Below are 25505 nucleotides of genomic sequence, written 5' to 3' on the forward strand. Positions count from 1 at the left end.
GGGAATCTGGAATTCACTGCCTGAAAAGGTGGTAGAGGCAGAAACCCTCATAACATTTAAGAAGTATTTGGATGTGCACTTGTGATGCCATGGCATACAAGGCTTTGGGCATAGTGCTGGAAAATGGGATAAGAATAGTTAGGTACTTGTTTGACCGGTGCCTTTTTCTGTGCTGTAGACCTTTATGACCCATTTTTACATAGCAACATCAGCTAAGAAATCAGCGTTAAGACTGCAGTTTCTGCCCCGCCCCCAAAGCCTTAATTTACAAGTCTGTCAATCCCACTTCAACATTTAGTGCAGTGTCTGCATTTCTTACCTCCCCCAACTTGTGCTGGCCTCCTTCATTCAGAACATTCTTATTCATTTCCACAATTTCTTTGAAAAACAGGTCCCTGACTTCAGAAAAGCCCCTGCTGGTTGGACCCATCAACGCATCAAGGATGGAAGAGATGTAAGGCTGGACTTGATTCCGAACACAAGCTTCAGCTTTAGGCATTACATAAACTAAAACAAAAACATTTAAAAAAAGGCAAGTTAGGATTAATCTGGATCAAGTGATGGTAAAATACAATAACTTAAGAACCAAAGTATTACCAGTGCCTACAGATCAGACCGGAGATGGCCAGTTTGGATTCCAGAGAGGAAAAAAAGTGTTGAGAAAAGCAGTCGGCATTATAAAATTAATGAGTGAACATAGTTTAGAGTTTGGACAGAAGTTATGGGCTGTAACTTCTGACCTTCAGGCAGTTTAACAGGGAGGTATCACTAGAGGTTCCCAGGCAAGGATTGCACGACAATTGCCTGGGAAGTGAAAACTTCCAATGAGCAATTGCCCTGCACTACGAACCATCCAAAAATGCAATTTAAAATCGCAAAGCTTGGATAGTTCCAACTGTGTTACATCAATACTTACCCAGAAAAAGTTAGAAGAATTAAAACCACTAAGTTCAGGGGAACTACTGTGCAGACCCACACCGAACACCTCATGGGACTCCCCCAACACCCCTCAACCTCCACAGGACTCCCCCCACCCTCTGAGTACCCCACTCCCCCAGGGAGACTCTCCACCCCCATGGGATTCTCCAACAGGAACTCTACGTACCTCAACCACCACCACCACACCACACACACACACACACCACCACCCTCCCCCCCCCAAACCCCCCACCCGGCCCAACAATGCCCAACTCCCAACTCCTACCCTTAACCTGCTCCCCCAGCCAGGCCCAACTCTCACTCCCAACCTCCCCCTACCCCTGCCAAGACCCAACCAGACCAGACCCCCTACCCCCTAAAAATTCAACCCACCTACCTTCTCCCTGGCTCGTTAAAGATCTTTAAATCTGGCTGGATTTTAAACTTAACTGCTTTATGGCAGCTAGTGCCGTAAGAAAGGGGACATGGCCCTCTTCCCTCCAACGCAGCAGCGTTTGACTCGGGGGGGGGGCGGGGGGGTGCTGCTCTGCAAAGCTCTCACCTGACCTGAGCTGGAAGGTTGAGCAAGACAGGAACAAAAACATTTCAAGCTAAGAAAGTAGAAGCAAGTGGCAATCCAACTCTGATTGCCACTCCGCAGAAGTTCAGGCCCCTATATTTCGTTTTGTAGGTTTTGAAAAAGCATTCAATCAGGTTGCTGGAAATAAGCTCTTGACAGCGCTGAAAGATGTTGGAGCAGATTGGGGATAGACGACTCAAAATATCCATAGGACAAATAGCAACAGTGAGAATAGCCAAAGAGGAGTTGGAACCTTGTGTAATTGGAAGAGGAGTTTGACACGTGTGTTGTTTATTACTAGTCCTCTTCAATGTCTATGTGGACGCAATGATCAGAGAAGCATTTGTAGGCATAGCATCTGGCATTAAGATTTGTCAGGGTTGGGGGTGTGGGGCGCAATAATATCAGTTAGATTTGCAGATGTCAACACACTTGTAGCAAGCACAGAAGGATTACAAGAACTAGTACACAGACTAGTATCAGCAGGCATGAGCTTTGGAATGAAAGTAAGTGCACATCAGCAAAACTAAATGATGCATGTCGCAAACTCACCAAGAAATATTCATAGAAGCAAAAGAACTAGAACAGGGCTCAACTATTTAGGAAGCATAATATCCGTAGGTGGAAGGTGCCAAGAAATAAGAACAAAGATAGAAATGGGAAAGTCTGTATTTAGTAAGAAGCAGCGGCAACTGCTAACCAGAAAGCTGAACGAACAATTATGGAGCGACTTGTTAAGAGTTTGATTTGGAGTGTGTTTTGTCTGGATGTGGGACTTGGACCTTGCAGAAAGAGGGAGACCAACTCGCTAAATAGCTTTGAAATGTGGGTTTTGGAGGAGAATAGAAATGGTCAGCTGGACACAAATAGTACCAAACGATGAAGCGCTGTGGAGAGTGACAATGGTGCAAGGAGTGGGGGTACGTTTATAGCAATTTATGGAAGTCAGAAAAGGATGATTTTGGCTTTTTTCAACTTTAAGTGGCAGGAAATCATGTCCAAATCTACAATTGTTAACAAATCATACATGTTTCTCACATTTCCGAGAGTGAAGACAGGAGCAGAGAAGAAGAATTTAGAGCTACTGAAAGCTAACTGTGAAACTGTGGGTAATTTACTAGGGAGAGGGAGCAGCAAGATATCTTGGACTGTTCAGGCCACATCCAGGCCACTTGCAGCCACCTGGAAGGTGGACAGGTTGGCCATGAGTGCAGAATTGAAAAGTGGAGAAAAGTCAGAGGAATAGACAATGGTAAAAAGGTGGGATTTAGAAATCACAGCCATGACATCACAGTAAAAAGAAATAGGGCCAGGGAGAAACCAAGGGATATTAGGCTTCAATGCAAAGGAAAGAAAAGTCCATTAATTCAACTGTACAGTTTCAACTAAAAGATTTTCTGACTCAAGAAATGATCCTAAGAATTTCTGGTATGTACTATTTGCACTGTGTGGTCCCAAGGGTGTAAATTTATTGAAAACAAAGTGAAGCCATAAACTGGGTAAATCTCTTATATTCAAATAAAAAGTTCCATTTACACAGTAGGAGCAAATTTCTAACAAATGCGTATTTCACAATCAATGTTCAAAACACATTGGCAGTATACAGTCCCACTTTATGGCATCCAAGATTAAAAATTCCACTTCTCTGCTTCCACGTCAGTGGGTGTGGAATCATGGGCTGTGCATTTTCATGATACACAGTCCAGGCATGTGCCAGATGCACAGAAGAGGCATTTTGCCCAAAAAGGCCTGGGAGTGGTTCCTAAAAATAAAGCTACATAAATGTGCGGCAATTAGGGATTGAAACCAAGGTGGAGCTTTCATGGAGTTCTCAAGGGCCACGAATTAGGTGGAATGCAAAATTTCAATTTCCCAACGGCAGGCTGAGATGCAGAGATAAAGTCATGTCGGGCCTCACACCAGCCTGTGTGTACTTGCAATCCATTTGTATGTCATGAATATTCATTCGTGAGAAACAGTTTTTAAGCAAAATCCTACCCTCAGGATAAAGTATAGTGGTGCACTAGAATCTCATTGGACCCAGTTCACGTTTGTTCAAAGGTGGCGTGTACTAGTCAACTTTATCCAGTTGTGTGTAAATTCAAAGCTTTTCCTTGATTAACACATTTGTTATTCATTCATGTTATGTAGGCGTCGCTGGCTTGGACAGCACTTACTGTCCATCCCTAATTACCCTCGAGAAGGTGGTGCAATATGGCACAAGGGATGGAGGCAGGAGAATGGCAGCCTACATGGAGGCTTGGGACTGGCAAGGGTGAGCCAGTGGTGAGTGGGTTGCAGAATGGGTTGGGGGGCATGGAGGAGTGGAACAGTGATTTAGGGGAGCAATGAAGTGGGAAGGGGGCCCAGTCTCCTGGGTGTGGTAGGGGGAGGGGTGTTGGTACAGTCAAGATAAGAGAATGAGGGGCCCTAAGCGGCAGTGTCAGAACTGTCCAAATGTGTCCGTCTTGGGGTGTCGACTGACAGAGTCCCTACAGGGCTTTGAGTTTACTGACAACATTTCTACTATTCCTGCTGAGAGTGATCTCAGACAATGTCCTTTACGACGCATGGAAGGGAGGGCCAACTGAGCATGCAAGGTTCAGCCATGTCCCACAGAGTGGTGAGAACACCGGACACTAACATGAACAATCACACTTTTTTTGTCCCCCCCACACTAAAGGAAATGCAACCATCAATGTGTGCCCACCACGAGGCACGGCAATACATTTAAGCTCGGACTAAGCTTGTCTCAACAAATAATGATTATGTAATTTGACATACTTACAAGTGAAATTTAATTTCGAAAAACATCCCTGCCACCTTTACGCTCTCAGATCTATGTCAATGGCAATGGAGTTATGCAGACAAGTTTTGGCCATGATGCAGCGCCTCCCTGGTTGACCAGGAGGATCTTTTAAAGCCCACCTGCACCTGCAACATTGTCAGCTGCTGTCAGGTTTCACCCATGAAAAGCTTCCCCTGCTGCAGGATCATGTGCTTCCTCTGCACACTGCCAGCACTCAGAACTTAAATTGTAATCATGTAGGGAACAGGGAAGGAGAGAGTGTGCCAAAGTGGAGCGCACTTCCAGTTATGAAAGTAGGATTGGCGCGCTGTTAACAAAATCCCCTCAGGGTCAAAATGCCACACTTTACCAACAGCTAATTGCAAAATTAATAGCAAAAAGGTTTTTAACCAAAATAAAACAGTCCTGTTCCTGCTGTGGAAGTAGTAATGAAAAAGTGATTGAATGGTTGATGTTAGATGAACCTGAGGGTGAACTTGAAGAGAAACAACAATGTGCAGATCGAAGTCAATGCTCAGAACCAATATTATCTCATTAGCTTACTTGCAAATGGTACTAGCTTTCATATGGAAGAAAAAGACCTGTGAAATGTAACTGATGTATGCAGTACGAGCACAGACATTTGCAAGTAGACAGTTATTATTCAACATATGCCTATGAAACATGTTGCTATACTGAGGCCAGTATCATTTATTCAGTGGGGGGGGGCACCACATGATCCCAAATGTCTATAATCCCATTGTTCAGAGAGGCTACCTTACCTCTGATCTTATTTCCCACGTGTTCCTTTGAGCTGATAATTTGGTCCATGTCCGGACGAATCCTGCTTTCCAATCCAGGGCGAGCTTCCTCACATTTTTGTAAAACAGCTTCATATCGGACTTTTGTCTGTGCCAGAACCATTTTATGCACAGCCTCTGTGATCTGAGTGGGGACAAGGAGAATGAGTAAAATCAAAACATGAACTGCATTTATGTTGAAGTAACTTTCTCTTTTTTCCCCAGTCTGCTTTGTTTCTCCCTTCACAATCATAGCCAGAAAAGGAATTGTGTAACATATTAAAAGGCCAAGTATTATTTTAAATTGCCAAATGGAATGTTACATTTACAAATGCAGCAATGGAGCATTGCTCTTCATATCATCAGGCACTTATCATCTACCATGTTAAAGGCATTGCAAATGTCCTTGATCAATACAGTCACCATGAGAGCATTATCGTAAAAGTTTAATAATGCAAACTAGCAGTCAAACTGACTCACTTAAGGGCAATACTCGTGAGGAATGTTCTGAGCCTGCTGTCATAACAGGTTTACATGTTGTTTGTGCTGGTCACTGAAATAGCTCCTGTAGTTCAATTGTACAACATTGCAGCATTTCACAAAGGACAAAGTGAAATGTGAAGCATCAGGGAAACTCAGAACTGCTTTTATGTTATGAGAGTTTCATGCCAATGTAACGGGGCCACGATGCACCAATATTGCAAAGCCAGCTGCAACCCAGAGGCAAACCTGTCATATTCGCTAAGGTTGGCTGCCAGAAAACCGTGATCAAATCCAAACATCCTCACCACCAACTTTAGAAATTGTCATTTATTTAAAATGGTTGAGGTGGCTGCGCCAATTCAGTGGGTGGAATTTTCCGTGCCTGCTGGCAGCGGGCATGATAGGTGGTACGTGCAGACAATATGGCACGACGCCTTCCCACCATTGTGAAAGTGAAGTCAGCCTGCCAATGGTTGTTGGGGAGCTCATTGTAGTACATCAGCACATTAAAAAGGCCATCCCGCTAGGCTCTTGGACCCCTGCCGGATTGTCCACCCATGTCGGCGGGAAAGCACATCGATGTGTTTCACAACTGCACACAGGCGACATGCGCTTGGCAGCCTTTACTTTGGGGGAGCTGGAGGTGAGTGAACAGCATTGTTCCGCAGAGCTTGCGGGGGAGGGGGTTGGGTTGGGGAGGCAGGGTGAAGTGCTGCCCTGAGACAGAGGTGACTGCTGTTTGGGGGGGTGGGGGGGTTGGTGTCCGGTAGCAACTGCTGTCCAGCCTCAGGCGATTGTTGTCTTGGGGGTGGGGGGGCAGCTGCTGCCCTGGTGTTGGATCCCGCACACAAGGAATCGAGGTGGGGAGGCAGAGTAAGCGAGGGTAGTGGCCATGCATTCCAGACACCTGTATAAACTGACCATGCCTCTGCAACTGAGACAGATCAGGCGCAGCCACAGGTGATATGTTTGGGGTCGGGGTCCTAGGCTGCCCGCCCATGCAAGCGGCACAGAGGCCCCAACTGGCCACCAAGTGCTCCAGACATTTACCACCCCCACCTCCCACCCCCGGCACAGATTGTGAAGCAGTTGGACTGCACACATTGCATAATCTACTCGCCAAAGTTGGCCATTTAACAGTCACTGCCAGAGTCACTTACAGCCCTTTGCAATCTCAGCAGCCATGAAACTTCAGAAGTTCTGATGCTTTCTACGCCTTCAGCACCTGAGCCCTTCAGGAGCCGGAGCACAGCATCAGTGGTCACAGATACTGAAGAGATGGGAGCCAGCCCCTCCTTAAAAAGGTGCTGAGAGCATACAGAGAGAATGATGGAACTCGACACCTGCCCTTTACATTCTGGCAGCAATGACCAGCCCTGCTGAGATGCAGGCAACAGTAATGTTTCCAGGGAGTGTGAGGCTGGACCATCACTTTGGTGTGAAGGCTTCACAGAGCACAGGGAAGAGGCCCTGGACTGAGACATCTGCCTTCATCTTGTACAGAAAGGTTTCACATCTAAGTGACAAGAACATTGCTCATCAGAACAAGGAGCCATAGGCAGGGAGACATTCTTGGGAGTTTATTGACAATAGTGAACAATTTGTCCAAGTGATTAACACCCATGCCCAGGCTGTGCAACTAATTCTCCTTAACTGTCCTAACCCTGTTACTACGTCTTTTGCTCCCCAGACATCCACAGCAGAGGTGGAGGCAGCCTGCTGACTGCGATGCCATGATGACTTTGACGGGCGCCCTCTGGAGGGCCGAGACTTGGAGGGCTCTGGCCTGCTTTCAGGGTCCTGCTGTGTGGCAGTGGCACCCTCCTTGGCCTATGAAGCTGGAGCTGGGAGCTGGAGCTGCTGAGGTCAAAGGAAGAGGGGAGTTGGATGGCCCAGACATTGAGTCACCTGGATGGATGGGCCGCAGAGTGTGCACCTGTGAATCCTCCTCCCTATGGGTGCCCGGGGTCCCCAGGCTGACTCCTTGTGGAGCAGGGGAAGCTGGAGTGAGAGTGAGCTGCCTGACGCCATTCTTGCATACACACTGTTGGAGGCCAACTATGGCATCAGCGATGGAGTTGAGCCTGCGCAGCAGTGCTGGAGCGATGTCCTGGACCAAGGTCTCCATGGTGGCTGCCACCTTACCAGTGTTGATCTCTCGCATTGTTGGCATGCCGGTGCTATCACCTCAGCCTGAAGGTGGACAGACTCCTCCATCGTGCTTTGGAATCTGAGGAGTGCAGTGGACATCCCTTCCTGATGTTCCCGAGCTTGCCTTTGCAGCTCCAGCAACTGACATGACTGAAGCCCGAGGCTCGTCATCTGACTTGGACTCAGCAAGGTTCTGGCCTCCAGCAGTCCTATGAGTGCTGGGAACCTGGGAAGTTACTGCTATGGATCAGACAGTGCGATGTTCTCATCAGATTGTGATCCCAAGGCTACTCTAAAGCTAGGTCCCACCGAGGTGTGTATCTCTGTGCTGGTGGAGGGTGTGGGTGAGTGCTGTGACAGGACTTCAATGAGCATGCCTTCAGATTCCTCTTCAGAGTTTCCTTCTGGGCTTGATTGATGGCCCTGGGTCATGGACTCCGTCAGCTGTTTCCCAGATGTGCCTGCAAAAGCAAAGGGAGATAATTAGTGCATGGCAGTGGCCTGTGAAACAGGAAACATCACTCACAGCATGGTTGTCTGATGGATGTGGCACTGCTGGATCCTCAATTGGTAGTGCAGCGCCAACCTCACTATCAGCACAGGAACAGTCCAAAGATTGTGGCCGGCCAGCTGGATGGCTGTATTTTCAAAGTCTGTGAGGACCTTGACTTCGGGCATTCCACCACTGGTCTGTGACCTCTCTCTCTTGCCGTATGCCAGCTTGTCCTGCATGGATAGAGATTGAGAAAGAGTAAGCAAGACGCCTGGCAGGCCACATGATAAAGTATGCCTGAGCGGTGAGTGGTTCCATGGACGGATTGAGGACAATGACCGTGTGTGTGTGAGAGAGAGTGACTGGTGATGTCCCTTGGACTGGCAGTCAGTGAGGGCCCTGTGGATGTGTGATGGGTTTGTGAGTTGAGAGTGACGTGAAGGGTGACTTACCCTGGTGGAATGGAGATCATTCATCTTCTTGCGACACTGGGTGGCTGACCTCTTTTGAAGGGTGTTGGCGCTGACCACTGCTGCCACCACCTCCCAAGCCAGATTGGTCACGTTGACGCCCACCCTGCGGCCAAAGCAGGGGTGCCGCACATCCCGGTGGGCCTCCAAGGCATCCAGCAGTCGCTCGTTGAAGCTGGAAGCTGCGGTCTATTTTCCTTTGCTGGCCATGTCTGCCGTGAAGCAGCGGTGAGCTGGAAGCAATGAGCGCTATGCTTGCAAATGGGCTTTAAACATGACGTCTGGTGTGATGCGCTGACGGGGTGATGGCGCGGCGGGAAAATGAGAGCCCGCCTGCCATGGAAATGGCATGTTTCCCGGGAATGCATAATTAATGAGGTGGGTTTGGGACAACACGGCGTGATAACCCGCCATCACGGCTGGAAGGTAAAACGTTGTTTCACCCGCCCGCTACCGCACTTTGGGCAGATCTGGGAAAATTCCACCCAGTATGTTAAGAAAGGGGAGGCAGTGGCACTGGTCTCTCAAGATAAAACATCAGGGGAAATAAAAAGATGGGCCTGAGAAGAACAGAAACATGTTTCAAGATAGCCACCTGTCCAAAAAATTAATTGAGAGCTAGTCTTTAGCTCCATCTAATTTTTCCAAGATGCTTCCAAGTTTGGAGTTGGGGAAAGAAAGCTCCTTTGCTGCTCCCTCGTACAATCTTTAAAAACTTGTTTTTTGATTGTGATTTCTTCAAGAGAAACAGCATGGCATCACCTTTTAACATGCAAGTGTGGCTCTAAGCAATATTCATCTTCAACCAGCTGTAATGATGGGCCTTTTAGTTTCAGATTTCAGGAAAAATAATTGTTCACTTCTTTGCTTCTCTTTAAGGAGGTGGAGGAAGATTGTCATGTAAAATTCCAAGGAAGAATACGCCAATTGAGAGTTTCAAAGCTACTTCAAAACAATATAAAACACATTCTGCTTAGAAATCATTTGTTTCTAATGCAATTTATAGCAGATCCTGTTTCCTAAATCATATCCAAGTTCAAACAGCTGCTGTCTGGATTCATCCGCTTTGACTGCCAGTGCCCTTTTTGGGAGCTATATCAACAAAGATGGCACATGGTTGCCTGAAACCAATTTCAAGAATCTGGCTCATCCAACAATTGCCATCTCAAATCTGAACATTAATACGTTCACACAACACACAGCTAAGCAAACAGGAGACATGACTTCATGGGTCAGACAAGCACAACTACAGGAAGCACCCTCTCATCTGCAATGGCATCAGGCCAGTTGAGAACATGGATAATGCTTCTGATTGGGGCTCAACACAGAACGGTGATACAATGCACTATTTGTCTGGTATGATACGGTAAACAAAAGAAAACACTTCCATTCACCTTACTCCGTAATTAATTTGACAGCTTGAGCTTATACACAATACAGAAATCTTCAAACATTGGAGACACATGTCACCTGGGTAGTTATACATTGCATCATAAGCTAACATTTTGACTCAAATGATAATTTATTTATATGTTAGTTATTGCTGGAACCATAAAAGAACTGCAGGCTGATCATGATGCCAGGTTTGATTACTTTTTTGCCTTTAATAGCTAGTGGTCAAATGGACCCCTAATGCTGAAATGTTTCAAAATTGAGAAAGCAAACGTCAGATGAACATGAAGATGAAGGTACATTCAAATAGGGCCACCTACATGCTATAATTTTAGATTTGCACTCAATTGTCCTGGAATCAAAAAGAGGCAGTGATGCATCACATCTGAGCAGAAACTGGAAAAGCCCTTTCTGCCCTTTGAGCTGTTAGCCGTTGCTTGGTGCTAAGCTTTCATTAAACTGATACTGAAATAGATTGTTGCAAAGTTATGTGTCTAATTTGCTTCAGTGAAGATGGTTAAACCATCCCGACAGATGTTGTAAAGAAGCTTGGCACAGCCTGTATAAAGGTTGTTATGTGGGACGCAGGCCTGTACGTAATGTTGATTTTACTAATGCGGAATTATATTTGGACATTGCATTACGCAGGGGAACAAAGAACAGTTCCATCAGCTAACAATACGACAGGTCAAAATGTTACAAAATGTTACAATTGACATTATACATCTTGATGATAATCTTTCCCACGTTCAATGCAAACTGTACTGAACTGAAATACTGGTTTTAAGCTTTTGTCTCCCCACCCAATTCACCCGCCTCCATAATCAGTGCATGATTTGAATCCATTCACTACAAGTTTAGATAAACAGATTCTGGGCTACACAATGGCTCAGTCATTACGAGGCAGGCAAAATGCTATGTTTAATCCTTATGTGCAGTAACCCATTGAGGGAACCAACAAAAAAAGGACCTTACACATCTATCAATTAGTAGCAAAAAGCATTGGCTATGGTCAGCATAATAAATGGAAGCTTATATCCAAACTTGCAAGTTTAAAAATTGAAGGTGTATTATAACCAGCTGAGAGACAGAAGGAGAAAAAAGAAAAATATGGTTCTTTTCACCACACATTTAGGAACTTGGTGAGACTTGTGAGACTTGCACAATATACAAGTGGCCAATCTTCAACTTTCCCTCTTCAAATGTACACCTGAATTTTGCAAACCTGTTTTAATTCTCAGTGTAGTTTCTTTCACAGTGCAGATTTCAACTGACTGCGCTTCACACTTGTGCAGTTGCACTGTTCAGGGACTTAACTTTAAAACATTAAATGTTTCACTGACTTTTATGTACAAGTATCGGGAGGTTTGAGAATATGACCGAGGCTGACTCCGCCTCAGTTATCCCACTCCTCACAGGGGTGGCACACAGCTGCATATTCCAGACTACCATGGTAAGATTGAGAAATTATGTTGTTGAGAATATTTGCTCTAACCGATATTCCAGCACATTTGACATAATGAGATACAGCACATTTGACATAATGAAATACATATGGGTACCAATGTGTTCTGCTGGTGGGTCACTCCTACCTGGCATATGCATGTACATTTAATGTAATCATAAAACATTAATTTCAATTGATTGAGCTAACCACAGATGTTAAAACTTAATTACGCTAAATATTCCGAGTCAAGAGAAATGTTTATTCCACAAAGAAAGTCTGAAAGCTTATTTGGACTACTTTTCAATAAATACATACAGAAATTAACTGAGCTTAGATTATTTTTTTTTCCTGCTCAGTTTACCAGTGGAGTATAGAGAATTCATTTTCGTTTCTTAAAATTTAATAGCGTAACTAACCCCATGGAATCATGTCCATCTGTCACACTTCAGCACCCCCCCCACTCAGCAGTTAAATACCTTCCAAACAAGTAAATTTATGTTTTACTCCGAGAAATCCATCATTACTTGTTTGTAGGGTGGCCGAGTTGTGCTATTAATGACAGTTGACCAGCAGCCACTTCTTGGTTGGAAACTTGTAAGTTTACTTACAATATACTCAGCAGCTATGACACGTGCTTTCAACTCCAACTCTATCTCTACACTGCTATTGGTTACTACAGATCATGTGACTTGCCTAACAAGTATTATTCTTAAAGGCACATCACACACTAAATAAAATCATAATTACTACAGCACTGCTGTAGCTTTGATCGAAACAACATAACAATATTACAACGTTACCACAGTACTTCCAACAGTATCCTCAACATAGGCTTCACAAATCCGGCTACAAAGGCTTAAACTTCTTGTCTGAGTTACGTTGGAAGCTGACACTATGAACTGGAGAGAAAGAAATTCACCTCATAAGGCGGGTCAAAATCACTGAGGATACTTCCCTCTTCTCACTTCATGCTCCTATTCGTCATCAATCTCTGAAACAGGCACCGATCCCACAATCTAAACTCTGCCATTTCACTACTTTATCTCATTCCAACACATCCTGTGCAATTTTGCACTTCAATTACAGACCACCTGCCTGTCATAAAACAAGTTATTGGTGTTGCAAGGTTGTCAATACTTCATGTGTAGTTTGTCAGCTGTTTCCAATGAAATGATTATTTTAAATGAAGAATGACACATTTCAGCCATGACGAATTCTATATTACAGCTGGCACCTAGTAACTAGCGGCATATCCTAATTGTTGTCATACTGCACAGAACTTTATAAGAAACAACTCCACATATACCCACACACAAATTAGCACCATTAAATCAAGTTTAATGTTCAATTCAAAACACAACCACAGCAGAAAACCTATTACCTTTCTCACTTCAAAATGCTTTTCATTTCCAGTCAACTTCTTTCCCTAAACTTCGATCAGTAAAACTGTTCTTACTCAATTTAATAGTCGCTGCCTAACAAGTTGTCACATTTACTAAGTAACCACCCATTTATAATCTGGCAATATAACGAATTGTATAATGTGTTCAGCTACAGCCAATTAAAACCCATTAGAACACAGTATCACCACTGATACAAGTCTGACCACAGTTCTTGCATGATTCACACACCCAGTCAATAATCCTGTAACATATTTGCGCTGCACCGACAGCAATCGATAATTTAACATATTTCGGAGATCAGTGTTCTGATAACAGTTGACCTTCTGGTGATACAGATCTTGAGAATGCTTACAAATTAGTTTGTGTGCAGCATTGGTTTGCCCAGGCATAATTTTAGGACGGCACCATCTCCATTTTCAGCAAATAAAATATTTTTAAGAGCCCCATTTTAGTGAAATTAATGGCCTCCCAGGTTTTCCTGGCTCCTCGTGAGAGGGGAATTTTCCCAGGTGCTTCTGATTTCTAGGTACCAGGTGACAAGCAGCATCTGCCACCTGCATGCAGGTCTGATTCATAAAAGCATGTGGCACAGGAGGCCATTCAGCCCAGCATACCTGTGCTGGCACTTTGAAAAAGCTATTCCAATTAATCCCACTAGCCTGTACTCTGCCCATGGACCTGCAAATTTTACCTTTTCAAATATAATGCAATTCTCTTAATAGTTACTATTGGATCTGCCCCCATCAGCTTTGCAGGCAGTGCATTCCAGATCAAACTCGCTATATACTGAAATTTCTCCACATGCCCCCTAAGAACTTTTAGCAATCATCATCAATCTGTATTTTATGATTCCCAACCCTTCTGCCAGTGGAAACAGATTCTCCTTATTTACTCTACCAAAACCCTTCACAACTCTGATTGTGGAAGGGGCAAGCCTGATCTCTCAGGTTGCCTCATACAGGCCAAGAATATATAGTTTCCACACTGCTGCCTGTAAGGACCTTTCTCCCACTTTATTGAAGATCCCCAAAGATAGTGATAGCATAAATCCCTCCATACATTCTCCTAAAATTGAGAAATTAAAGCATCTTTCAGTGCTTATGGAAATGCAAGGGCAATAATCATTCATATTTAGCCAAGTACATCCAATATACAAATACTCACCAGGATCCAAGCCCTCTGTCGGTCATGAAACTTGCCCTTCAGCTTTGGATGAATCACTGTTCCCAGCTCTGGTAGAAGTTCCTCCATTACCAAGTTACTTATAATCTTGGGAAAGAAAAAAAATGACTTGAAAATGATCCCTTTCCAAGAACTGTGCACCACTTAATTACTTAAAGGGTGTTGCGTGATACTTGTTTGATCTGCTTACATCACCAAAGCACAGCTGGCTAACCAACATTTCCACAGAGGAAATTTGAATCATTTTGTCCCCCACCCCCCCGCCCCATCACGAGTGCACTTTGAAGAAGCTTCTTCAAATTTTTGATCGACATGAATCAAATCCAAGACCTCACAGAACTTCAATTGCGAAACATACACAGGCTATCCAGATTGAGACCAAAACAAAAATCACTTAAACAGCTAAGTGCCCCATGTTGTTGCTTTGCATCAGGTCTCTCTCTATGCCATAATTACTTCCTATCTGACTTGGGGAGAGGGAGAGTGTGCAGGATGGTGCAAGAGAAAGAATGCGAAAGTCCAGATCTGGAAAAAAAAATAACTGACCAAATACAGAAATTTTCCGAATACCATATTGGCTTTTGTAATGTTGCTCAAACTTTCTTCTGAAAACGACTGCACTAAAACGCTGGGTTTACAAGGTCCCAATGCAAGAACGTCTTGTTTCTTGGCTTGAATTGTACATAAGAAGTTGTTTTTTCCTTAAACCACTGTCATTGTATGTACCATAACCAGAGGTTGGGGTGGGGGTGGATGGGCCAAGAGACCTTTTGTACATCAGCAATACGTCATCCATAGTACTAACTCAAATAACCTGGTTGTAAAATGGAGTTTTTTGCAAGCCTTCAGTCAACAATGACAATTTTCCACATCACCCATCCATGAGTGATTAGTTCAGTAACACCTTTTGAAAGACTTTAATACAGCCTATTAAGTCATAAAATCTTTGCTGAACAAAATACTTCAACCTAATGACCAAGGGCTGCAAAACAATCTCCTTCAAAAGTACTTTCAAGAATTCTGCCAGAGATCTCATGAAAAGAGCAGAGCTTTCTGGTCCCTTTTGGAAACCATTTAGTTTACAAATTAGATGAAGTTGATTCAAGTTTTGACTGGCATCTGACTTGTTAAGTTCTAGGAAGTAAAGGATTGAGAACAAAATCAAGAGGTCATATCATTGCTATGAAAGGCATTGGTCAAATCCTTTCTAGAGAACAAAAGCAGGTCAGCATGTGTAAAGAAAAAAAAGATTGATTCAGACTCCCAGCATGTGCAGCTTTCCCTGTGCTACTTTTCCCTTTGGAATATAATGGACAATTATAGGAAAAGTTTTATTATTGAAATGGTACAGAAGTGTGCAAATAGGGTTGCAGGAATTTAATTTATGATGAAAGATTGAACAAATTGGGTTTGCATGTTTGTTTCCTTGTGAAAAAGGAAACTTGGTGATCATATGAAAAGAGCAGAACATTTTTCAATACAGTGTAGGGTTGAAATGTCACATGACAGCAGTTAAAAATTGTGTAATTTCCCTTTTGTAAACTATTTAGTTTACAAGTACATGAAGGTCAAATTCATCCAATGTGCATTTGTGGAATGTGTTACTGAGGAAGAATTAAGGCAGCGATAAAAAGGCAATTACCACTGTTCAGCCGGCCTTGTGTCAAACAGCTGTATCCAGCCAGTCTCAGATTACCAATGGGATCTCAGTCTATTAGACTAAATTTGGCCTTTGTCTTCGTGATTATGCAATTGGGACTGGTCAGATGGGAAATGCTTGGCTTATGTTCAACATATTGAAATGTTCAAAGATGACAACAATGAAATGCTCCCTCTTTTCATTGATTCCAAACAAACCTGATTGTCCAGTCATTATTTGCATAATTGCCAGTTTTTAGTGAAGAATTTTGGTTTTCTAATTTTCTCCGTTCTTCTGAAGGCAGTGGTTTTATGTGAGGTTGCCATTGTAATGCTTTGGCAACCTTCTGGTACCTTTTCCTAACAGTAATTCTTCATATGTGACCCCATGCACGTTATTACCCGCAAACTACTTCACTGAAAGCCAAGCCTAATTGGGTCCACACACATGCACTTTCTACTAGGTTAAGGAACATGGATAATTATCCCCAAACCTGGTGGAGGGTAATTATTAGTGGCTCTACTGCTGATCTAGTTAATAGGAGGTTCCTAGCCTATGCGGCTTAGAACCAGGTCAGGTAATAGGCCATTCACAGAAGGGAGAGCAGGTTCAATAAAATGATGGTTTGTGAGGTGGGAGAAGGGTGGGGGGTGGCGTGGGGTGGTAGGGGGTGGGGGTAGTTTTGAAAGCTCATCTCCACTAGCATTGTTCATGAGCAGTATGCAATCTAGTTTCAACACTTAGCTGGTAAACTGGCCTCTCTCTTTCAAGGCATCACTTGGTACTCTGAGGCAAGAGATATACATAGGAACAGACTGAAGTTAGAGGCCAAGGCCAATTACTATCATTGTTGGAAGTTTCAAGAATAGCAGGGAGGTCTGGAAAGAGGCCAGGTTATCAGAAGGTCAGGAAACAGTGGGGAATTGATGGCATTATTTCTCTTGCTTTATACATTTTTCTTCAAATATTCAGCTGTGGTTTGGTTTTTCAGAGAAAGCGTGGCAGACATACCTCAAATAGAGGTTTTGTGAAAGGCAGGAGGAGGAGAACATGGAATATATCCAATCTTTATTCAATTTGAATGCAACAGAAAGGTAATAAGCTGACTTTATACCCAAATTTGACAAACTTAAAGAATGGGAAAGAAATCTATTACCCTCATACTTCAAATCATGTTGTGTAGTTTTGAGAGAATACGACAGTAGAGGGAAAACAATGGTGATTTTATTTAATGGATACGACTTTATAGTTGAACATATTCTGAAACCTATGGGCATAATTCACAGTTCAATAAAAGGGTGCGATTTTTATTCTCAGTTTACACCATTTCCTAGTACTTGATACTTTCCAGCATCCCCTTTCCTAATGTGCCATGTGACAATGTATTTGGGAAAAAAAAGGGGGAAAAAAAGGCTTTTAATACACTGCCACTGAAGCAGGACCGAGTGTGTTCCATAAATTGAACTTAATTGCATAGAAATGGAATGACAAAGGGTTTTGTCAGCTGTTGAGTTTAAAGTGCTTCAGGCAATAGAACAAAAAAGCATCACTTTGCATGACCTCTGACTACAGCCATCAAACATCTGCTGAAGCCACAAGCCCTGTAGTGTGTTGTGTTAACAGTCACCTGGTTCCACTACTCAGAGAAAGAAGTCATCAGCAGCCAAATGCTGTCTGCCATTTTAAGACTGTTCACAAATTAAATCCAGAACAGACAGTAGCAGACTTTGTCCGAAGCCAGGAAAAATTGCGGAATCTCATCCTCCAGCTCAATTTCCCTCCGTCATTGCATTAATGCTTCTGCTTAATCCATGATCTCATCCACAGAATGAGAATTTTTTCCTTTGCAAGTAAATAGCAATCAGGCTAATTTTTACAGACGATTCATTATGTAGAAATGGAGGGGTCAATAGCATTCTCTCACGCGACTACAGTTGCACATAGCACTCCGAATTGGCCAGCTAAATTAGAGTAGCAGCTGGAGTTACTGGTACTACAGAAGGTATGTCATCTTGTGGTTCAGAGAGATAATGCAACAATATCCAAATACACACTGCTTCTTCTTTTAAAGAAGTCTGGTAACCAAGTTGAACTTAAATGCTGATGTTAGCCATGTGAAAACTTTCTCTTCATTCTAATTTGGTAAGAAGTCAATTAGCATCTAAACTGTTCTTCCCTGTCATGACAGTAAGTCTCAGCAATTCTTGATGAGTATCTGTACTCTTGTCTGGAAACACATGCAAGACCCTTAAGGGTATGGACGAGAAGCATCTGTTTTATCCCATTTCAACAACACATGGGGGCACAGATTCAACATTTTAGTGATGTGGCACCTCATGGCCGTCTAACTATATTAATTAATACAGTGCTTTCGTCAGCTAATTTCCTGTCAAGTCCGTGGCCAAAGGGTTATTTTAGCATTGGTCTCGAAGGTATATTTATATCTGCATTGTATAAACTAACGCTACGGTGTTACTGACATAATGGTCACAATTACCAATCAATATCTAGGTACAAAATGAGTAGTCTGTCCTGGGATCTGAAAACTCTTCATGGAAGAAGGAAATCAAAGCTATCTTTGGCTTCTTCACAAATGTATCCCACATAACTTTACATAAAAATTCTTTGTAAATTTGCTCCAAAACAGGAATTGATGCTCAGCTTCCAGCCCAAATAATATTATAATCTATTCAAAGTATAGGGTGGAAAACGTGCCCCAAAACACCTTGATCTAAGATCAGCTGTTAGAGGTGCATTGAATGCAGCCTGAAGGACTCTCATCTTCCACTCCCACTGAGAAAGCATCTGGCATCCAGTTGGTACTTTGTAAAGATGGCACAGCAGCAATCTTGAACATTTGTACGACTGAAACACACCTGGCACCACTGACAATACATCAGCTGCATGCAGCACATCCCTCATGCCTCATCAAGTTAAGGTTTTATAGCAATGAAAGTGGAAGCCATGCATCTCCTTGACTTGTTCTATTATGCTCTATGCAGAAACCTGCGACAAACTGAACGAGCACACTAATCTTTAGCTATACTTCCTTTCACTATGTAGAAAATGAAAATATTCTGCTTCTCAGAGACTAGGCTGAACAAAAAAAGGTTTTTTGGTCTAATTTTAAAGTGGATTATTGAATTTTATTCCCTCACAGCATGCTTGCTTTGGCACAGTATTTCTTACTTCTCAAATTAACCTTTGTCAGCATTCACCACTCCCTCCCGAGATATGGCACCATCTTCCTTTTGTTGACTTTCACTACCTACCTACCATCTACAGAGAAGAATGTGCACAATTACAGCTTGGGTTAGAAGCCTTGGGGGGTAACAGAACTGGGCTAAGAAGTCAAAATTCCATCTTCTCCAGAGATCATTGCCTAAAAAAATGTTCCGCAGAAACTCTGTGTGCTGGACGTAATTGCAATCTTCTGCACTGATTTCACCAATGTTGGTGAATTGCACCCAGAAAAACCAGAGAGAGTTGTGCTGTTCTCAATTTAAATCAAGATTGGTAAGAATCACTGATCCTCTGGCACAAATGATGCAATTATGAGAGACCAGCAATAACAGAAGACAAAATCCTAATTATTTTCTTCCTTTCCCCCATCTATAAATGTATTGGTAAAGATAACAGGTGAACATGTACAGTTTTACACAGGTTTTGTAACTAATGCAACAGCCTGAGAATTTTCACGAGAAGCAGCACCTGGTCAAACTTGCTGCTTTTATGCCCACTATCTATAGCACAGATTTGAATGGGAAATCTATTATTACTGCAGCTTCATTTCAAACACATTCTGTGAGTCCTATGCGTTTGAACGTGAAGGTTCCCAGCAGCACTGTTGAGGAGGCAGGGTATGAAACAGCTTTGGCTTTCTAAGTGTCTTGTATGAGGCCAAATTCTTTGGGAGGCAGAGACTTTAGAATGTTTATTGGCACTTTAGCCAGATTTAGTGTTGATCAGTCAAGCACCAAAGTCAAAGAATTTCAAACATGCCGTGTCCAAATATATTTTGAATTGAATAAGTTCCCGGCAGCTTTGGTGGCAAGGGTTGGACCGCTATCAGTCAAGGATTGAGTTCCTAACTTGGATTATTTTAACATGGCACCTTTCTACACATGGACTTTTCTTCTTAAGACTGCTAATACAAAACACCACTAACAACTATGCAGAGGCCCCCAGGCCTGTGTGCTCCATTCCCTTGCCAGAAGAAAGGGTTTTAGAAAAATTGCAGGATTGGATTGTTAAAGATGATAATAGGAGCCCACAGAAAAATGCAAATTATTGTCCTTCTGTTGAAAAAAGCACAATTAGTCGAATAAAAGTTGCGTACTGGACATTTAATTTATGTTCCTCTCAGGCATGATATTCTCACCTTCACTATTTGGAATTGCTCTGTACCTGGTCGATAAATAACCCTTCACAGAGAGGTAGAAGGAGTATTGCTTAAACAGACCTGCAGGAATCAAAGCTTAAATATCCACTGTGGGAAGAAGTAGCTTTCAATTTAGCACTGACCAAAGCTACAATTAAACCTAAACCTCAAGCACACCATCAAACAGTTGCTCTCTTGAGTCAGCACCACAATACTCATTCATTGGGAAGTCCTCCTGCTAAGAAATCCATTTCACCTGGTTACCCCGACAGCTTGATAAACCTTGGATTTTTAGCTTTTGATTTTAGTTTCATTTTTCCAGACAAAGTGACCTTTGGAAAGCGCTTTCAGCTAAACTCTTTTTCTTTAAATCAAAATGAAGAAATGAAAAGATGGGAAGACAGTTTAAAATCTGTTTTTTTGGAAAAGAAAATGGCACAGATAGTTGCTTTTGTCAGAAAAACAGCTTTGTCCTCCCTGTTGAATAAAAGAACAACTTGTGTAGTGGAGTGAATTAGCTCACTTACTTCGTCTTTGGGATCTGGGTTTAAATTTGGTCGGGTGACAGTCTCCCATCTCTTGTGGTGTAAAGGCCACAGTGAAATAAGTTCCAAGTCAGTAAAGAGACAACACAAAACTGGCATTAACTGTTGATCTCATCTGGAAGGGTCATTGGCTAGTTGAACTTGGTAATGGAAATTATACACTCATGGATTAGGATGTGAAGAGAGACTAGGACTAGTATACTTTGTTATAGCAGAGTAAATGGAAACTTTGCCTTGCAAACAATTATGCTTACCCTGGCACTCAGCTGGAAGAAATTCTTCCAGAACATCACACACAGCATCACAGAGCAGAAAAGACCCTTCGGCCTATTGAGTCTGCACCGATACGTGAGAAACACCTGACCTACCTACCTAATCCCATTTACCAGCACTTGGCCCATAGCCTTGAATGTTATGACGTGCCAAGTGCTCATCCAGGTACTTTTTAAAGGATATGAGGCAACCCGCCTCCACCACCCTCCCAGGCGGTGCATTCCAGACCGTCACCACCCTCTGGGTAAAAAAGTTTTTCCTCACATTCCCCCTAAACCTCCTGCCCCTCACCTTGCACTTATGCCCCCTTGTGACTGACCCTTCAACTAAGGGGAACAGCTGCTCCCTATCCACCCTGTCCCCTCATAATCTTGCACACCTCGATCAGGTCACCCCTCAGTCTTTTCTGCTCCAACGAAAACAACCCAAGTCTATCCAACCTCTCTTCATAACTTAAATGTTTCATCCCAGGCAACATCCTGGTGAATCTCCTCTGCACCCCCTCCAGTGCAATCACAACCTTCCTATAATGCGGTGACCAGACTGCACACAGTACTCCAGCTGTGGCCTCACCAAGGTTCTATACAACTCCAACATGACCTCTCTACTTTTGTAATCTATGCCTCAATTGATAAAGGCAAGTGTCCCACATGCCTTTTTCACCACCCCACTAACATGCCCCTCTGCCTTCAGAGATTATTGACACACACACCAAGGTCCCTTTGTTCCTCAGAACTTCCTATGCCATGCCGTTCATTGAATACTTGCTTGTCAAATTACTCCTTCCAAAGTGTATGACCTCACACTTTTCAGGGTTAAATTCCATCTGCCACTTATCTGCCCATTTGACCATCCGGTCTATATCTTCCTGTAGCCCAAGACTCTCAACCTCACTGTTAACCACCCAGCCAATCTTTGTGTCGTCCACAAACTTACTAATCCTACCCCCCATATAGTCATCTATGTCATTTATATAAATGACAAATAATAGGGGACCGAGCACAGATCCCTGTGGTACGGCCACTGGACACTGGCTTCCAGTCACTAAAGCATCCTTCTGTCATCACCCTCTGCCTCCTACAACTAAGCCAATTTTGAATCCACCTTATCAAATTACCCTGTATCCCATGTGCATTTGCCTTCTTTATAAGTCTCCCATGTGGGACATTATCAAAGGCTTTGCTGAAATCCATATAAACTACATCAACTACATTACCCTCATCTACACACCTGGTCACCTCCTCAAAAAATTCAGTCAAATTTGTTAGGCTTGACCTCCCCCTGACAAAGCCATGCTGACTATCCCTGATCAAACCTTGCCTCTCCAAGTGGAGATAGATACTCTCCTTCAGAATTTTCTCCAATAGTTTCCCTACCACTGACATGAGATTCACTGGCCTGTGGTTCCCTGGCTTATCCTCTACAACCCTTCTTAAAATAGTGGAACCACATTATCTCTTCTCCAGTCCTCTGGCACCTCTCCCGTGGCCAGAGAGGAATTAAAAATTTGGGTCAGAGCCCCTGCGATCTCCTCCCTTGTCTCTCTCAGCAGTCTGGGACACAGATCATCCGGATCTGGAGATTTGTCCACTTTTAAGCCTGCCAACACTTCCATTACCTTGTCACTCCCTATATCAATTTGCTTAAGAACCTCACAGTCTCTCTCCCCAAGTTCGATACCTTCAGCCTCATTCTTTGGGTGAAAACTGAGGTGAAGTATTCATTCAACATTCTAGCGATGTCCTCTGGCTTCATCCATAGATTTCCCCCTTGGTCCTTTATGGGCCCTACTCATTCCCTGGTTATCCTCTTCATATTGATATACTTATAGAATATCTTGGGATTTTCCCTACTTTTACCAGCCAGAACTTTCTCATATCCCCTCTTTGCTCTCTTAATTGCTTCTTAAGCTCCACCCTGCACTTTCTGTACTCCATTAATGCCTTTGCTGATTTGCTTCCCTTGTACCTGCTAAAAGCCTCTCTTTTCCTTCTCGTCGTATCCTGAATATCTCTGGTCATCCTTGATTCTCTGGGCTTGTTACTCCTTCCTATCACCCTAGAGGGAACTTGTTGAGCCTGTACCCTCCCCATTTCCTTTTTGAACAACCCCTACTGTTCCTCTGTAGATTTCCCTACAGGTAGCTGTTCCCAGTCTACCTTGGCCAGATCCTGCCTTATTTTACTAAAATCCACTCTCCCCCAGCCCAAAACATTTTTTGGCAACTTGTCGATTTCTTTGTCCATAACAAACTTAAACTGTACCATGTTGTGGTCACCCACAACCACCTCAGCCACCTGCCCGGCTTCATTCCCCAGAATTAGGTCCAGCAATGCACCGTCCCTTGTTGGACCCTCTACATATTGAACTAAAAAGTTCTCCTGTACACATTTCAAGACATCCGCTCCATCCAAGCCCTTAACACTATGTCTATCCCAATTAATGTTGGGAAAGTTGAAATCACCTAATATAATTACCCTATTGTTATTGTTTTTACACACCTCCACAAATTGTGACATATTTGCTCCTCAATTTCCCGCTGACTATCTGGGGGTCTATAATAAACACCTAATAATGTGGCTGCCCCTTTTTTATTCCTAAACTCTACCCACAAAGCTTCATTCGATGTCCCCTCCAAGATATCATCTCTCCCTACTGTAGTAACTTTAATAATGCAACGCCTCCTCCTCTTTTACACCCTCCCCTGTCTCGCCTGAAGATTCTATATCCTGCAATGTTGAGCTGCCAATCCTGCCCTTCCCTCACCATGTCTCAGTGATGGCTACTCTATCACAGTTCCACGTGTCAATCCTCACCCTTAACTCATCCATTTTACCTGTAATACTCCAGGCATTAAAGCAAAGGCCTTGCCTTACTCTCTTGAAACTTAATGCAGCTGTACTCCCTCTGAGTTGATTGTTTTACTGTATTATGATGTGTTCCTATTCTGCTAACATTATGTGTCCCCCCTCCCCTACTGAATTAGTCTAAACTCCTTCCAACAGCACTAGCAAACCCGCCCGCAAGGATGTTAGTCCCGCTCTGGTTCAGATGTAAACCGTCCCGCTTGTACAGGTCCCACCTTCCCCAGAAATGGTCCCAGTGATCCAGGAATCTAAAACCCCCCCTCCTGCACCAACTCTTAAGCCACTTATTCATCTGCGCTATTCTCCTATTTCTGAGCTCGCTAGCATGTGGCATTGGGATTAATCCAGAGATTACAACCCGAGAGGCCTTGCTTTTTGCCTAACTCCCTGAATTCTTGATGCAAGACCTCATCCCTCTTTCTACCTATATCATTGGTACCAACATGTACCATGACCTCTGCCTCATCACCCTCCCCCTTCAGGATGCCCTGCAGCCGTTCAGTGACATCCTGGCACCAGGGAGGCAACATACCATCCTGGAGTCATGTTGATGGCCACAGTAGTGCCTGTCTGTTCCCCTGACTATAGAATCCCCTATTACTATTGCTCTTCCTCCCTTCCAGAAACAAGAGGAACCAAACTGTTAGCTATATTATTCCTGTGATATAAGCTATTACTCAAGTAGCTTTATAACTGCAGTATTTACATTATCATTGTCACAATGCACAAGCTGAAGACTTCTAACATTTCAGGAAACTTCCTGGCAGTCTAATGGTTAAAGTAAAAGTTACCAGCTATATTTAAAATATGGGTTGGTTCTAATTTTGATTTGTTTACAAATGCTGCTGCCAATGTAGATGCAGTGACTGCCAACACAGGCAGGATGGAAAAAAAATCAGCACAACAAAGAAGAATATTCTCACGCAAAATCTATAAATTTTTGAAAGAGAACAAGTCTTCAAATGAATCAGGCTTTCCCTCCAATTTCCTCATTTCCTCCTTTAACAGGTGCAAAGAGCCTGTCCCAGGCTGCACCCAAATGAAAAAATATAACTAACTAAACTTGTGGGACACTACTTTCAAGTCAGTTGATCCAACTGACTTGCCCAGTCTCTCAATATACAAATACCCATGTTATATGACAATTTACGTGACAAATTGTTGCCTGCAGGAAAATAAAGTGGACATACAAAAAACCTTAGTATGGAGCCACCAAAAAGCCACCTAACTCGCTGATGGCTCTACTTTAACTTGCCAAGGAGATGATTCAATGCCACAGTAACAATGTGCTTGCTTAAGTAGAACGGCAGTAACTAACTTAGTTGCTCCACAATACAATGAGCCTGTTCATCCATTAACACAAGCCTAAACCCTTTGAGCCAGTAGCTATAAATTCAACATGTAAGCAAGCCAGTGCATTCATTCAGCATGAGACTGGAAGATGCAGCATGCATATATGCATAATCTTATATTTCAAAATGACTGGAAACACAATTGTCCTCTCAGTTATCAAATATTTTCCTACATGGCTCCAAAAGACACTAGAAGTCAACACCTTCTACAAATTTCACATAGGAAGTCACCATTCACTTGTTGGGTTAGAAACTATTGTCACTGGTATTGTTTCTGCTGTTGTTCTGCTTCTTTTTAAATACAGTGCAGTACAAGTGCCTTCATCCCTGACCAGTGCACC

At 43.2% G+C, this 25505-nt stretch overlaps 1 protein-coding gene across 2 annotated transcripts in view; it reads right to left on the reverse strand.

Moving 5' to 3' along the window:
• LOC121280849 (protein Niban 2-like) overlaps window positions 1-25505 on the reverse strand; it is a 203873-nt gene that overhangs the window by 23562 nt on the left and 154806 nt on the right. For both annotated transcript variants that reach the window (XM_041193136.1, XM_041193137.1), the window contains 3 exons: window positions 14090-14194; window positions 5069-5231; window positions 320-507 (listed from right to left, as the gene is read on the reverse strand). In XM_041193136.1, the coding sequence (XP_041049070.1) occupies window positions 320-507; window positions 5069-5231; window positions 14090-14194 (456 nt within the window). The remainder of the gene's footprint in view (window positions 1-319; window positions 508-5068; window positions 5232-14089; window positions 14195-25505) is intronic.

This window comes from Carcharodon carcharias, chromosome 8 (genome assembly GCF_017639515.1).
Source record: "Carcharodon carcharias isolate sCarCar2 chromosome 8, sCarCar2.pri, whole genome shotgun sequence".
Lineage (NCBI taxonomy): Eukaryota > Metazoa > Chordata > Chondrichthyes > Lamniformes > Lamnidae > Carcharodon > Carcharodon carcharias.